The sequence below is a fragment of the Leopardus geoffroyi genome, chromosome A2, assembly GCF_018350155.1.
Source record: "Leopardus geoffroyi isolate Oge1 chromosome A2, O.geoffroyi_Oge1_pat1.0, whole genome shotgun sequence".
Taxonomy (NCBI): domain Eukaryota; kingdom Metazoa; phylum Chordata; class Mammalia; order Carnivora; family Felidae; genus Leopardus; species Leopardus geoffroyi.
Window position 1 is genome coordinate 76,162,595 of NC_059331.1, and position 16,206 is coordinate 76,178,800.

The following is a 16,206-nucleotide window of genomic DNA, read 5'->3' on the forward strand; positions in this document are numbered from 1 at the left end:
CTGACTTCAGCTCAGGTCATGATCTCATGGTTCGTGGGTTCAAGCCCCACATCGGGCTCTGTGCTAACAGCTCAGAGCCTGCTTTGGATTCTGTGTGTGTGTGTGTGTGTGTCTCTCTCTGTCCCTCCCATACTCACACTCTGTCTCTGAAAAGTGAATAAATTTTTTAAAAATTTAAAAAAAACTTGTCTTCTCCAATATTATATAAAAGCCCTGTACCATTTCTTGTTATATTCAGTTTGAGATTTTCACCCACGCTGATCCTGGCATTAGTGTTTCTAGACTTCTGTGAACTCGTCAATCACTCGGCGTCTCCTGGCATTTCCGTAGAAGATCCCTGCACCATATTCAGAAATAAGTCGGTAGAGACGTTTTCAGTTACTGGGAAAATGACAAACTAAGTTGTACTGTTTCTACACTGAATACAATAAGAAAACTGAATGGGCACTGGTGGAGAAAAGTCATGATGTTCACTCCTGATGAGCTGATGCTGAGTACTGACTTATGTAGGGAAAAAAGTTAATAAAATGAAGCATACTGAGAATTCTCTTGTATAGACATTAGACCAATGACTGGACTTTTCTGTTCTATATGATCTATTAGTTTTATGTACCTATAACTATAAATATGTCAGTAAGAAAAGTAACAAAATGCGGCTCGTGTAAGAAGACATTGCTGATTGTGAAGGTTGTCAGATGTTTGATGATACACCGACGTTAGTACTACACTGCATTTAATGTCAGACTGTAAATGTCATTAGTGTCAGAATTAAAATGCTTCCTCCTCCAGGTAGCTCACCTGGCTGGGGTGTGTGTGTGTGTGTGTGTGTGTGTGTGTGTGTATGGCAGTTTGCTAACAATGCTGACCCCGCACTTGGTTAATACTTCCTGAGCTTGACACCCATGTCCCCTGACCTCCATTCTGTCAGTCAAGGCTACTGTGGACATCACACTGGTCAGCTGTCACATTGCTAGGATCCTAGTTGGGTGAAGGAAGGACAAGGCCCAGGTCCCGTGGGATTGTCTCTGGGCTCCCCAACCACCAGGGGGAGCCCTGGCTCTGTATTCCAGGGGACCCTCCTGTGGGGAGAGGTCTTTGCAGGTTGGACCTTGTGGGGGACAAACCTGAGTGTCCCAGCACACCAGCCTGCTAGACCGAGGGAGGTGGGTCGCTGACCTGCTAGACCGAGGGAGGAAGGGTAGCATGCGTAGCCAGTCAGGGATCGGGCACCACGGAGAAGCCCACTGTGGCCCCGTCTGCGTTTAGGGGCTGGGGACAGGGTGATGTGGGAGGGCCCGGGCTGGCAGAGCTGCTCCAGGCCTTAGGTGCTTCTGGCGCCGGCAGGTCTCTCTGTGAGGAGGGGGCTTCCCAGCGTAAAATGTCTAACTCGAATGGTGCTGGGTTATGTGTCTTTCAGCTGACGACAGCAGTGACCAGTGCCTTTTTACTTGCAAAAGTGATCCTCTCAAAGGTACAGCCTCCCACGTTTTGTGTACAATTACCGTCTATACTGGCGAAGGCTCATGTTCCAGTGTGAGCTCCTGGTAACTGCATTTCCCTCTCCTGGTCACGTCTGTCCTTCCAGCTTTTCTCTCAAAGGGCTTTCGGCTACGTGCTACCCATCATTTCGTTCCTCCTTGCCTGGATTGAGACGTGGTTCCTGGATTTCAAAGTGTTACCTCAAGAGGCGGAAGAGGAAAACAGTAAGTGTCTCCCAGGTTAGGCTCCTCAGATGGGCTGGGGACCGAGCCAGAAGGAAGAGCCTGGAAGCCAGATTTGAAGGGAGCCACACTGGATGGGGTAGGCGGGTCTTGGGTCTCCACCATGCAGAGGACCCAGCAGAAATCCAGAGCAGGGCGGAGGACAGGACAGTGAGAGCACGTGGCTCCTCTCTGGAGCTGTGAGGCCAGACTTCTCTGGAAGAAAGTGTGAGCCCTGGTGAGAGGGACAGTCAGACAGCAGAAACAGCCAGCACCTCCTTATCCCCAGTGATCGCGGTCCCAGGACACCAAGCACTTTGTGCATCTGAAGAGGACTGTTCCTTAGGGACACAAGGATGGCAGAGACGATAGGCTGAGCTGAGACAGTAAGTCTCAGAGTCCGCGATCCTGCCAAATCTCACGTTGCTACCTTACAGCAGGTGGTGGCCTGGAAGGGGCCCCAATTGGCACAGGGGGTGCCTGGTGGGGGAGAGGGGTGGGTGAGTGAGGAACCCAGAGGGCGGGAGGGGGAAGACAGCAGCCAGACACGTGTGCGCAGCTCAGGGTCCACCTCCCCCTGTGAGTAGCGGAGGGACTCCTAGCGATCTGTGACCATGAGCCCTGCGGGGCGGCCGTCATCTCCTGCGTGGACTCATGTGGATACTGACCAGGAAGGCCCAGTGATGGACTGAGCTGCATGATTCAGTATGGGGCTAGAATTCCTCTCTGCATGATGGCCTGAGTAGAAGCCCACGGGCCACATCTGCCCTCTGGCGGTGACATGTTTGAAACTCAGTACAGAGACCCAGGCCTTTTACCATGTGCCATGGTTAGGTCCTTCATGCGTCTGGCTCAGATTGCCCTGCAAAATAGGAAAAATAAGGTCCTATGTCCTAGAGAAAGTGAAGTATGATTGTAACGTCAAGGGATAACGGAGAATGAGTAAACATGTAAATGGATTTATTTTGAGTAATCTCATTTACAGAGTAGAAATCTATAAGAACAGAATTATTATTCAAGAGTGCATTTTAAACACCTGTCAGACCTAGATAAGTCTTCTGTCCTGTGTCCTCTGTGCTTGTATGAAAACCTGTTGTGGAGCAGGGCAGGTACAGCTAATGGAAGTCGCTTTTGGACTCGTGTATAAACATCAAATCGAGCTTGGGTGAAAGCATATCAGCTGTTAATGTCCCTGGGGCTTGAATGCGAGAGTGATGCCACCACGTTCAAAGGCACTAACAGGGCAGAACTGGCATCGATGAAAACGTGGAGCAGCGGGTACGCTCATGGTCACGAGCAGGCAGTGAGCTCACACCTGCACCTGCGATTCGGCCGCGGCTTCCTCCAGCTTCTCTCGTGTTCGCTCAGCTCCGGACGAGACTCGCCGCCGAGGCTCCCTGTGCTCACGGGGCCCGTCCTGAGCTTCCACGTCAGTTCCTCCCCTTTTCTGTATTTGTTCAATTCCCTTTTCTGGGGGGACCTTTTTAAATAATAAATCTTTCTTCCCCATCTTACTGACGCTTTCCACATTTATACAAGTCTCTCCACTTATTGTGCCTTACATTTGCTATTTCCCTAACGAAGTGAATACTGGAGGCCATTTGTATGACTTACCAGGTGGTTTTGCTTTGTGCTTTGGTTTTGATTATGGTGATTTCTGCAGAGAGGAAAGTGTTCTCCAGGGAAAGAGGCCATAAATACTGACTCAAAGAATCCCCTGAGTCACGGGCAGGTTTTTAAGTCTGCTGCCATGTGTCCTCACAGCACTGGTTCATAGCGTGATAACAAAACCTATTTTTTGTTTGAAAGATTTTCTTTCTGGCAAGGGTTTTTCTCTTTTTTAGCGTAGCAACGACACCATTTTATTGTGCCTAACCTCGCCGAGAAGCTACCAGAACCGTGACGTCACTCTCAGCTTCTGAATTTCTTCCCTTCCAGGACTCCTGATAGTTCAGGATGCTTCGGAGAGGGCGGCACTCATACCTGGAGGTCTTTCTGATGGTCAGTTTTATTCTCCTCCTGAATCTGAAGCAGGTAACACAAATGTGATTATCGTCTGTGTTTTCATCCATCATTCAAAAGCTCAGCCCTCCCTCCCTCTCCTGTCAGAACGCTGCTGAGCAGACATCTCACAGCGCAGGCACGTAGGAGACGGAAATAACCAAGACGTGGTCTTGATGTGGGAGCAGTGGGGAGACACGGAGTGTAAAATACGTGTAACCTGGGGACACAGACCCCGTGTGACCGGCCATGTGCATCTCAGACCACAGGCAGACGAGGGGAAGGGTCCGCTCCTCTTCTTACCCGTCATCCCCTAGCCCGACCTTCCTCCCGGGTCCCCGTGTCTGAGGGTGCAGCTCTCTCTGAGCTGTTGCCCGTGAAGAAAGCAGAACCTCCCTGGGGACTCGGCCCTTTCTTAGGCCTCACATCCCTGCCTTCTCCAGGCCATTTCCACCCTCTGTATTTCTGCCTCCTTTATCTCATTCATGGCACCACTTCCTGTCTTCTCCACCTTCCCTTCAGCATTTCCTGCTTTGGTTTCTGCAGCCATTTGCTGCCTCGGTCACCCTCTCCCTGCCCCGCCAGAGCGCCATGTCGAATATAACAATTGCATTGTCGTATGGCTTCCTCAAACCACTCGATGAGGTGGGAGTCTCATTATCCCTATTTCAGAGACCATCAGATTGAGGCACAGAGAGGGGAATGATTTGTGCAAGGTCTCTGGAGGAGTAGGAGGTGGTGGGATCTGAACCCCGGCTCAGTGCTGGAATCCGCGCTCACAGCTGATCCATGTGGGGCCTCTCAGTATTAATGGAAACGCAGCATTGACCACCTCTTCCCCTGCCCAGAAGCCTTCAGTGGCAGAAAGGATTAAGAAGTCCTGGGTCCTGAGCCTGGCAGAAAGCACCATTTTGACCTCATTACCCAGTTGTCCGACCTCCTGGGACCGTCTCCGTGTGTTCTCTTCTTAGCTTTGCTGAAAACGTTGTGAGCCCAAGCCATCAAGCCAGCGGGCAGCTTGCTTTTTCTGTTTGTCACACTGTCCCTCTGCAGGCCTGCTCTCCACACTCGGGAGAGAAGCCTGTCCCACCGCAACCCCCAGCCTCTGGCTCCTGGGAGAACATTCTCTGCATTTCCTAAGACATTTCTCCCACCTGTGCGGGCTGCACTGCCTTCAGCCCTGACCTGGCCTCGTTGTATCACTGGGGTGGAAACTTGAGTTAGAGAGACTGCGTTATTTCATTCCCCGCATTGAGCTTAGTAACTATTTGAAACACACACACACATAGGATAGTAAAGCAGATTCCAGGCAGAAAGAGCCATGTGAAAGATCAAAGGCCCAGCAATGTGACATAGTCAATCATTGGAACTCAAAGTAACTTGATATCCTGGGCTATTCGTATTTGATATTAAAGCAGGTTAAATCAGGAAAGCATAGGTTCAGATGAACTACAGATGTGAATTGGCAGAATTTCTCTTCTCAGTCAGCAGAAGGTCAAAGAAGTATCAAACTCTCATTACCTCAGTATGAGGGTTACTTCGGGGAGATATTTGGTATGTCATAGGACTTGTTCTTTTGGCATGAAGGCAGTTCACAATTGAGTCCGTGCTTTTGCACAGCTGTTATTTTTCTAACAGTAGTAAAAGTTCTCAGCACTAATGTATTTACTTAACTAGAAACCCTAACTTGATATTCTCTGGACTATGTTGGATCTAAGCATGGGGTCAGACAAAATACAGATATGAACTAGGAGCCAATCTCTTTTTCAGGCGGCAGATACTCAATATAAGTATTCAATTTTTCATTACCTCGCTATGAGGGTTATTTCATTGAGGTTTTTTTTATGTCATAGGAGTCATTCTTCTGAAAAAAGGGAGTTCGCATTGTTGTTCATGCTTTTATCTAGCTTTTATTTTTCTAGGACTCATAAAAGTTCTTGGTGCTGATATCTTTACCCAATTAGAAGTTCAGAACAGCCGGATAATGATAATGGGAGGAGTTACACCTTAGACATTCTTCATCAAACTTTCCAGTCCTGAATCCATTGGCTTCCTGCCTCTGACTTTTACCCCCACCTAGTGGAGGTTGGGAGCATGACCAGTTCATTGGATTATGAAACTGACCTTGAACATGGTCCAGGTGTTCAGGTAGCTGCTTTGTTCAAGACAAAATGCAGGTAAATAGTCGGGAGAGAAGGAGGGTTCAATGTGACTTACTCTATTGTATTATATTTTCATTGTATGAATACGCAAGTTAGGAAAGAATTAAAATTAAACTTATTGTTGGAATTAACATGTCTAGAAAAGAAGATTCTCCTCTAAAGCAGGGCTCACTCATTAGGCTGGTGGCTAAAAACTACACAGAACAGGAGTCTGTGCTTCTGCTGCCCTGGGACTGACACAGCGCTGATTGGCGCCTGGGGGACAAGAGGGCATCTGGGGCTGCTCGCCTGCTCTTGACTTTCCTTCCCCAGCACCCAGGGCAGTGCCGGTACTTAGTAGATTTGTAACTGTGGAAGGAAGGAATGAGAAGGGAGAAAGAAATCAGAGTCACCAAAAATTAAGATGTTAGTATTTTTCCTTTTAATGGAATGGCTTGAATTTTAGTATCAATATACTAACTATAAACATGAATATAGCTGAGAGAGAGAGAATCTCAAATCACGTACCACACTTTCAGTGCAGAGCCTGACACTGGGCTCGATCCCACAAACCCTGAGATGATGACTTGAACAGAAATCGAGAGTCAGATGCTTAACCGACTGAGCCACCCAGGCACCTCTCATGTCTCAGAAGTGTTCCTGCTTAGATGATCAATTATATAGTGAGTCTATGTATGGTCCATAGACTTGAAACACAATTTTTCTTCTTTTTAATAAAAATTTTGTAAAGTATTAAAGCATCATAGTGCAGGATACTACCTAACCTTGATTAAAAAAGAAAACAAACAAACAAACGGTGTTAGTGAGGTGTAATTTGCATAGCATAAAATGAATTCTTTTGTACATGTGCAACTGCATGATATTTAGTAACTTTATGCTTTTTAAACCAACATCACAATATAATTGTAGAGCACTTTTATCATTCAAAAATATTTCTTTATATGCAGCTACTCTTTGGTCCTGCTTCTCGTCCTAGATAAACCACTGTTCTTCTTTCTGTCTTGAAAATTTGCTCTTTTTGGACAATTAATATAAATATCACAGAATATGTAATTTTTTGCATGTGGCTTCTTTTACTTAGTGTAGTGTTCTTGACCATCAATCATGTTCTAATATGCATAAATCGTCTCTTCCTTTATATGGCTCAATACTATTCCATTTTATGCATATATATTGTTTTGTTTATTCCTCAGTGGATGGATGTTTGAATTGTTGCCAATTATTGGCTATTATGAATAATCCTGATGTGAACACTTACATACGTGTCCTTGTGGGAACAAATGGGTTGTTTTCCTTAGATAGATTCCTCAGAGAGGATTCGCTCGGTGTTTTGGCAAGGTTCTATTTGACTTTTCAAATTATTGCCGAAGAGCTCCTCAAAGTTGCTGTACCATTTTAAGGGTTTATTTCTGGACTCTCCATTCTCTTCTAGTGACCTGTATGCTCTCCCTGCACCAGGACCATGCTGGCTTAAGTAGGTAACTTAATTCTTCTGTGAGCTCTGAAATCAGGTGCTATAAGGCCTTGCTTGAAAGGTCCGTGCTGCTGTCCCAAGGACCAATACTAATAAACCTTTTCACACCGTGTGTGTGTGTGTGTGTGTGGCTTCATCATTCTCAACATGCAAGTCAAATTTTGGGTGCGCCCCTCCCTCCCACTGCTTCTGCAGGGTGACCATATAACTGTCCTGCAACTGTGTTTTTTTTTTTCCAAAATGATTTTGGGTATCCAAAGTCCATTGGGTGTCATGTAATTTTAGGGCGAGCCTGTTAATTTGTGCCCACAAAGCTTTAATGAACTTGGAAAGAATTGCCATCATGACAATATTAAATCTCCTAATCCATGAACATGGGCCTTCTCTGCATTTATTTAGATATTCTTTCATTTTTACCTGCATTGTTTTGTAACTTGTTAGCTTAGGAGTGTTGTTCTTCTTGTGTTGAAATAATTCCTAAATGTCTTATTCTTTTCGGTTCTATTGTAAATGGAACTGTTTCCTTAATTTCGTTTTCGAGTTTTTCATGCTGGTATATAGAAATACAACTGATGTTTTTAAATTGAATGTGTACCATGTGACAATGCTAACCTTGCTGATTAGTTCTACTTTTGGGGTGTGTGTGTGTGTGTGTGTGTGCGCGTGCATGTAGATTCTAGGGGGATTATCCATGTACAGAAGCATGTTATCTGTGGATAAAGACATTTTAACTTCTCCTTTGCAATCTGTTAGATATGTTTACCTTTTCCTACGTGCACTGTCTACCTTTAATACCATGATGAATAGAAGTGTTAAGAGTAGACATCTTTGTCTTGTTTCTGGTCTTTGGGGAAAAGTGTTCAGTCTTTCCGCATTACATATGATGTTAGCTATGGGTTTTCACAGATGCCCTTTATCAGGTTGAGGAAATTCCCTGATATTAAGATTGTTTCTTCTGCTGACTGCATTATTCTTTTAAAGCCCCTTAGTGAATATTTCACTTTGACTATAACGCTTTTCCATTTCAGATTTTTAAAAATATCTGTTCTTTTTTTGTAATTTCTGTCTCCTTTTTTAGATCGCTATTTGTTAATTTATTGTTGTCATACTTTTCTTTACTTTTTTCTTTCTCCAAATTTTTATTTAAATTCCAGTTACTTAACAGGCAGTGTGATATTAGTTTCAGGTGTAATATTAGGTGTTTTCATCACTTACGTACAACATTCAGTGCTCACAACAAGTGCCCTCCTTAGTCCCCATCACGTATTTAACCCATCCCCCTGTCTACCTCCCCTCCAGTAACCCTCAGTTTTCTGTCTATAGTTAGGAGTCTGTTTTCCAGTTTGCTCCTCTGTCTTCTTTTTTTCCCCCTATGTTCCTCAGTTTTGTTTCTTAAATTCCACATATGAGTGAAATCATATGGTATTTGTTTTTCTCTGACTGACTTCTTTTACTCAGCATAATACTCTCCAGCCCCATCCAGGTCCTTGCAAATGACAAGATTTCATTATTTTTTATAGCTGAATAGTATTCCATTGTTTATATATACCACATCTTCTTCATCCATTCATCAATCGATGGACTTTTGGGCTCTTTATATAATTTGGCTATTGTTGATACTGCTGCTATAAACATCAGGGTGCATGTGTCCCTTCAAATCAGTATTTTCGTATCCTTTTGGTAAATGCCTAGTAATACAATTGCTGGGTTGTAGGGTAGTTCTATTTTTAATTTTGTGAGGAATCTCCACACTGTTTTTGAGAGCGGCTGCATCAGTTTGCATTCCCACCAACAGTGTAAGAGGGTTTCTCTTTCTCCACATCCTCACCGACACCTGTTGTTTCCTGTGTTGTTAATTTTAGCCACTCTGACAGGTGTGAGGTGGTATCTCAGTGTGGGTTTGATTTGTATTTTCCTGATGATGAGTGATGTGGAACATCGTTTCATGTGTCTGTTAGACATCTGGATGTCTTCTTTGGAAAAATGTCTATTCATGTTTTCTACCCAACTTTTAACTGGAACATTTTGGGGGGTGTTCAATTTTATAAGCTCTTTATCTATTTTGAATACTAATCCTTTATCAGATATGTCATTTGCATATAACTTCTCCCATGCCGAAGGCTGCCTTTTAGTTTTGTTGATTGTTTCCTTCGCTCTGCAGAAGACTTTTATTTTGAGGAAGTCCCAATAATTTATTTTTGCTTTGTTTCTCTTGCCTCAGAAGACATATGTAGTAAGAAGTTGCTATGTCAAAACAATGTCTGATGTCAAAGAGGTTACTGCTTGTGTTCTCCTCTCAGATTTTGATGGTTTCCTGTCTCACATTTAGGTCTTTCATCCATTTTGATTTTATTATTGTGTATGGTGTAAGAAAGTGGTCCAGGTTCATTTATTAGCATGGTGCTGTCCAGTTTTCTGAACACCATTTGTTGAAAAGAATTTCTGTTTTCCATTGGATGTTCTTTCCTGCTTCGTTGAAGATTAGTTGACCATACAATTGTGGGTCAGTTTCTGGGTTCTCTATTCTGTTCTACTGACTTAAGTGTCTGTTTTTGTGCCAGTACCATACTGTCTTGATGATTATAATTTTGTAATATAACTCGAAGTCCAGAATCGTGATGCCTCCAGCTTTGCTTTTCTTTTTCAAGATGGCTTTGGCAATTTGGGGCCTTTTGTGGTTCCATACAATTTAGGATTCTTTGTTCTAGCTCTGTGAAAAACTCTGGTGATATTTTGATAGGATTGTATTAAATGTGTAGATTGCTGTGGGTAGTATAGACATTTTAACAATATTTGTTCTTCCAATCTGTAAGCATGGAATGTTTTTCCATTTCTTTGCGTCCTATTCAATTTCTTTCATCGGTGTTTTGTAGTTTTCAGAGTACAGTTCCTTGACTTCTTTGTTTAGGTTACTCCTAGATATCTTATGGTTTTGGTGCATTTATAAATAAGATTGCTTCTTTTATTTCACTTTCTTCTGCTTCATTATTGATATATAAAAATGTAACAGATTTCTGTAGATTAATTTTGTATCCTGCAACTTTGCTGAATTTGTGTAACAGTTCTAGCAACTTTTTGGTGGAGTCTTTGGGTTTTCTATATAGAGTATCATGTAGTCTGCAAACAGTGAAAGTTTGACTTCTTTTTTGCTGATTTGGATGCCTTTTATTTCTTTTTGTTGTCTGATTGCTGAGGCCAGGATTTCCAATACTATGTTAAATAACAGTGGTAAGGGTGGACATCCCTCTCTTCCTGACCATACATGAATCTCTCAGTTTGTCCCCATTCAGGATGATATTAGCTACGGGTTTTTCATATGCAGCCTTTATAATGTTGGATATGTTCCCTCTATCCCTACTTTGTTGAGGGTTTAATCATGAATGGGTGTTGTACTTTGTCAAATGCTTTTACCGCATCTACTGAAATGATCCTTTGGTTATGATCCTTTCTTTTATTAAAGTGGTGTATCATGTTGGTTTATTTATAAATATTGAACCACCCTTGTAGCCCAGGAATAAATCCCACTTGATTGTGGTGAATGATTCTTTTGACGTACTGTTGGATTCAATTTGATAGTTTTGTTGAGAATTTTTCATCCATGTTCAGCAGGTGTAGAAAGAAAACCTGTAGTTTTCTTTTTTTGTTGGAGTCTTTGTCTGGTTTTGGAATCAGGGTTATAATGGCCTTGTAAAATGAATTTGGAAGTTTTCCTTCCATTTCTACTTTTTGGAATATTTGAGAAGAATAGGTATGAACTCTTCTTTAAATGTTTGGTAGAATTTGCCTGGTCCTGGACTTTTGTTTGGTAGGAGTTTTCTGACTACTGATTCAATTTCTTTTTTGGTTGTCACTCTGTTCAAGTTTTCTATATCTTTCTGTTTCAGCTTTGGTAGTTTATATGTTTCTAGGAATTTATCCATTTCTTCCCAGCTGCCCAGTTTGTTGGCATATAATTGCTCATAATATCCTCTTAAAATTTGTATTTCTTTGGTGTTGGTTTTTTTTTCTTCTCTCTCATTTGTGATTTTTATTTATTTGGGTGCTTTCTTTTTACTTTTTGACAAGTGTGACTAGGGCTTTATCAATTTTATTAATTTTTTCAAAGAACCAGCTCTTGGTTTCATTGACCTATTCTACTGGTTTTGTTTAGTTGCTATGTCATATATTTCTGCTCTAATCATTATTATTCCCCTTCTTGTGCTGGCTTTAGGTTTCATTTGTTGTTCTTAGTAGAGCTCCTTTAGAAAGTTTAGGTTGTTTATTTGAGATTGTTCTTGCTTCTTGAGGTAGGCCTGTATTGCTATAAACTTCCCCCTTAGAACTGCTTTTACTGCATCCCAAAGGTTTCAGACCATTGTGTTTTCATTTTCATTTGTTTCCACATATTTTTTATTTCTTCTTTGATTTTCTGGTTGATCCATTCATTCTTTAGTAGCATGTTGTTAAACCTTCATGCATTTGTGGTCTTTCCAAATTTTGTCTTGTGGTTGACTTCAATTTTACAGCGTTGTGGTCAGAAAAATATTCATGGCATGATCTCAATCTTTTTGTGTTGTTTAGGCCTGATTTGTGACTTAGTATGTGATCTATTCTGGATAATGTTCCATGTGCCAGTTTTGGGGCTGTGCTCTTTACTGAAGTTGGTTTATGCTGAGGGGTGGGGGAGGAAAATTGTGGCAGCCAGCTCCATTTTCCTCAGAGAAGGGTCTCCGTGCTTGCTTGCTCTTAGAGAAATACTCCCAGAAGAGCAAATAATTTCCCTTCCTGCATCCCGGGTGGTTTTCAGATTGCTTTTTTTTTTAATAATGTCTGTCTCCAGTTTGCTTGCCTGCTTGGAGCAGTGCAGTGCACTTTGGGCTCTATCCCACCCAATCCTGCTGACTTTTAAGACTCCAAACTTAGGAAACCTGGTGTGGTGGGGGCTTGCACCGGTTCATAGGAAACAGTCTCACCATGCTGGCTGGGCCTGATTTAGGGTTGATTCATGAGGGCAGTCGCAGAGGGGTAAGATTTGGAGCACGGCAAGCTAAACAGCCAGTGTCCAGCAGGTGGCTCTGCACCTATGCCAAGAGGCAGGAGAGGGATATGGTGCCCGCGGGCTATTTTGTCCCCAGAGAGGTGTCTCTGCAAATGCCACCTTTCACAGATGTGCTCCAAGAAGAGCAACAGTCTCTCCCCATGTGCCTTAGGTGATCTTCGAATTGCGCCATCTGCCCCAGATTTGTTTGCCTGCCTTCTCTCCAAGAGCAGGGCAATGCCCTCAGGGTTCTATCCCAGCCAAGCCCAGGGACCTATAAACCTCCGGTCTTTAAACCCCACTGATTGCAAAAATGAAAATCACTTCTTCTCATTTTCCCAGCCAATGGCTTTGGGGAAGTGTTCTCCTGGGCATTCCCCTGTGTGTTCGGCTCTCTCTCACCTTCCCCCACAACAGGGGCTCCCTCCCTTCTGCAGCACCTTGATCTTTTCTCCCTCAAACTGGCATGTGTCTGCTCATGACTCTCCTCAGTTTCCTTTTGTAAGTTATTTTCTTTCTACGCTTAGCTTCCTGGAGATCACCCCTGTGTCTACATAGCCTAGTGGTAACCAAGATCAGGTAGGGGTTGTGGTCAAGCACTTTGAAGAAGACTTCCATCCCCTGCCAAATCTTTATGTTGTACGTATTGGGTAGCCCCTTCATACTTTAGGCAATTTTGAGTCTTACCCAGCTTATACACTTTGCTGAGTCTCTTCACATTGCCTCGGCATATGCCTATGGCCTCAGGGTCAACCAGGAGTATCGGGCTGGCTTTGCGTCTCCACTAAACGCACACGCAGCTTCAACCAAGCACGTGATTGCCTCAGCCATGACCATAATCTCAAACCAGAAGAGCCTCTAGCCCTTCCTCCTTGCACACCACTGAGTCTGTCAGTTCACCCTCAAATCACTCGCCACCCCAGATTATCCGAGCTCCCTTACACTGTGTCATTTTGCTGCCAGTCCTCATGGCCTGTCCCAACTGGAAGAATCTTCATGCTCAGAGAGCTGGGTATTGGGAGGCGGGGGAAGAATGGGATCCACTCCAGGCCAGAGCACGACTGTGGTTCCCTGCACTCTGTAGCTTTTCAAAACTAAACACTTCTCAGATTATTGTCTGCCTTTGGACACTTCTTGAGGGTGAAAGGGCTGGTTTAATTGGTTTACTACAGTTTTATATTGATTTTCAGGGAGAAGATTTGTTAACCTCACTTGATCAGAGCCAGAAGCCCTTGCTAGATCTCACTTTTAAATTATGCAAGGCATACATATTATTGTATTTTAATGAAAAGTTTGTCTTCGGGGCGCCTGGGCAGCTCAGCCGGTTGAACATCTGACTCTTGATTTCAGCTCAGGTCATGATCCCAGGGTCGTGGGATCGAGCCCTATGTCAGGCTCTGTGCTGAGCATGGAGTCTGCTTAGGATTCTCTCTCTCTTTCCCTCCCTCTTCTCCTCTCCCCTCCTCACATTCTCTCTTTTTCTCTCTCTCGAATAAAAATTTAAAAATAAAAAAATAAAAGTTTGTCTTCAATTAGGATGCCCAAATAATTACAGGGTATGTGGCTCAAATGCCACTAGCCTGACATGTGGAAAGGAACCCCAGAAACAGGAAGACTTGGTATGACCATCCTCCTGAGACTCATTTCAAATTGAGAAGGCATTTAATCTGCCTCAGTGTCTCTAAGATTTACGGCAGTTTAATATGCTGGAAATTGAAACCTTCCAACGGCTATACCTTGATCTATTTATTTTGCCACAACTTTAACCTCAAATGTGTGACATTTATGAGGTTAAGAAGTGGAACATAATCTTGTCTGCTATTCATGCTCCTGCATCAGATTTGCTCCTGGCTACAATGCAGGCAGACATTCTCAGGAGAAGAAACGTCCTATTTGAGGTGTATTATCTGAAAAAAGTAAAGCAAAAGTGAGGCAAGCAGTTTCTTTTGCGTGTGAGTAGGTTCTATCCCTAACCTGCTACCTGCCCTTCCTACTGCTCGCTTTCATTGTCCCTTCCCTGATTGTGAAAGTAATGCATGCTTTATATAAAACTACACAGGGGTGCCTGGGTGGCTCAGTCGGTTAAGTGTCTGACTTCAGCTCAGTCATGATCTCGTGGTTCGTGAGTTTGAGCTCCGCCTCGGGCTCTGTGCTGATAGCTCAGAGCCTGGACCCTGCTTGGGATTCTGTGTCTCCCTCTCCCTCTGCCCCCCACCCCCCACTCACCCTCTGTCTCTCAAAAATGAATAAACATTAAAAAAAATAACTGTACACAGAACAGCAAAGAACCTGTCCTTCAAATTCCATAGCCACATTAGTATTGACAGTTCAGTTTGTCTCCTGCTAGTTTTCTGTGTGAAATTTCACATCATTGTGGCCATACTGCCAATATTATTTCCACCCTGTCTTAATAATTATAATTTAAAAATTATAAAGTCAGTTTTTTGTACGTATTTTAGAATGTCCAGGACCGATTTAAGTCATCTGGTTATTATTTTCTTCTCATCTTTCTGATCTTCATATATGTGTTTACTGTATTTAGTATCATAAGTATGATTCTATGCTATATCGTTTTTTCATTACATATTTGCCTTTACTCTATAAAATTTGCATTTCCCATGCTGTTCTAAACTATATAAATATAATTTTAGTGGATGCAACATACTTTGTGGAAATATAACACTTATTTAATTTTTTCTTCTACTCTCAGACATTTAGACTTTGCCCTTATTTTTAGGGGGGAAAGGTACATAATGGAAAGCAAGTATTATTTATTCTTTCCTCAGAGATATTTCATAAAGAAATCATTCTAGAGTGAAATGTCAGAGTCACATGTATGATTAATATAAGACTCATGAGGCATGACCGACAGTGGCTATAGCAGCGCTCTCTGGCCACCGTGCACACAACAATGACCCTATGGGATCTTTGACATTAAGAAGTCCCCACCGGTCTCATTCACTGGGTACAGCGATTTTTAAAATTAGGTACATTAGACTGTGCCAAAGCTCACAGTTATTTGCGGTTGAAAAAAATACATGCCAACTTCTTAGCAAAGAGGTGGAGGAAGAGGAGCAGTAGATAATAATTCTTAGTCTGCATACAACTTTTCAGTAGTACAGAAGGGACATCCATTTTGATAGGTTACCACGAGTTAACCAAAGGTCTTCCTCCTACAAGAAGTAAAAGTAAAACTTTACTTTACAATTACAGTTTTGTGAACCTGAACTCTTGGCAATTAAAGATGTGTATCTGTGGAGGTCTTAAAATGGTTTTAAAAATTTTAAGTCTATTTATTTATTTTGAAAGAGAGAGAGAGACAGAGAGACAGGGAGACAGAGAGAGAGAGCACAAGCACATGGGGAGGGCCAAAGAGGAGGAGAGACAGAATCCCACAAAAGATCCACACCATCAGCGCCCAGCCCAGTGCGGGGCTAGAACTTATAAACCTTGAGATCATGACCTGAGCAAGATCAAGAGTCTGACGTTTAACCTACTGCACCACTGAAGGCACAGCATCTCAACAGTCCTGGCCATACAATTCCCGACTCAGGAAGCAGATACCTGGAATGAACTTGATATAAAACAGGAGCTCGGGATACTAGAAGTCTGCGGGCTGCTCCCTGCAGAACAGAGGCATCAGACTGGACTGAAGGTGCAGCGTCTCAACAGTCCTGGTCATAAGACTCCCAACTCATGAAGCAGCTACTTGGAATGAACTTGATATAAAACAGGGGAACCCATCGACCACAGCCTAGGGGTATGTTTGACAGCAGTCCTACGTCTGTGCAGATGGATATTTTCTTTTCATTAGCCGTGGCCTTGTGGAAAAGAGCAAACTTGGCTGTGGTC

The 16,206-nt window shown here is 43.1% G+C and overlaps 1 protein-coding gene across 1 annotated transcript; it reads left to right on the forward strand.

Moving 5' to 3' along the window:
• Nucleotides 1–1,048: 1,048 nt before the first annotated feature.
• Nucleotides 1,049–3,845, forward strand: LOC123606262 (STARD3 N-terminal-like protein). Its single transcript, XM_045494381.1, has 3 exons — nt 1,049–1,471; nt 1,586–1,703; nt 3,639–3,845. The coding sequence occupies exons 1-3, from the start codon at nt 1,379–1,381 to the stop codon at nt 3,818–3,820; spliced, it is 393 nt and encodes a 130-aa protein (XP_045350337.1). The 5' UTR covers nt 1,049–1,378; the 3' UTR covers nt 3,821–3,845.
• Nucleotides 3,846–16,206: the final 12,361 nt, after the last annotated feature.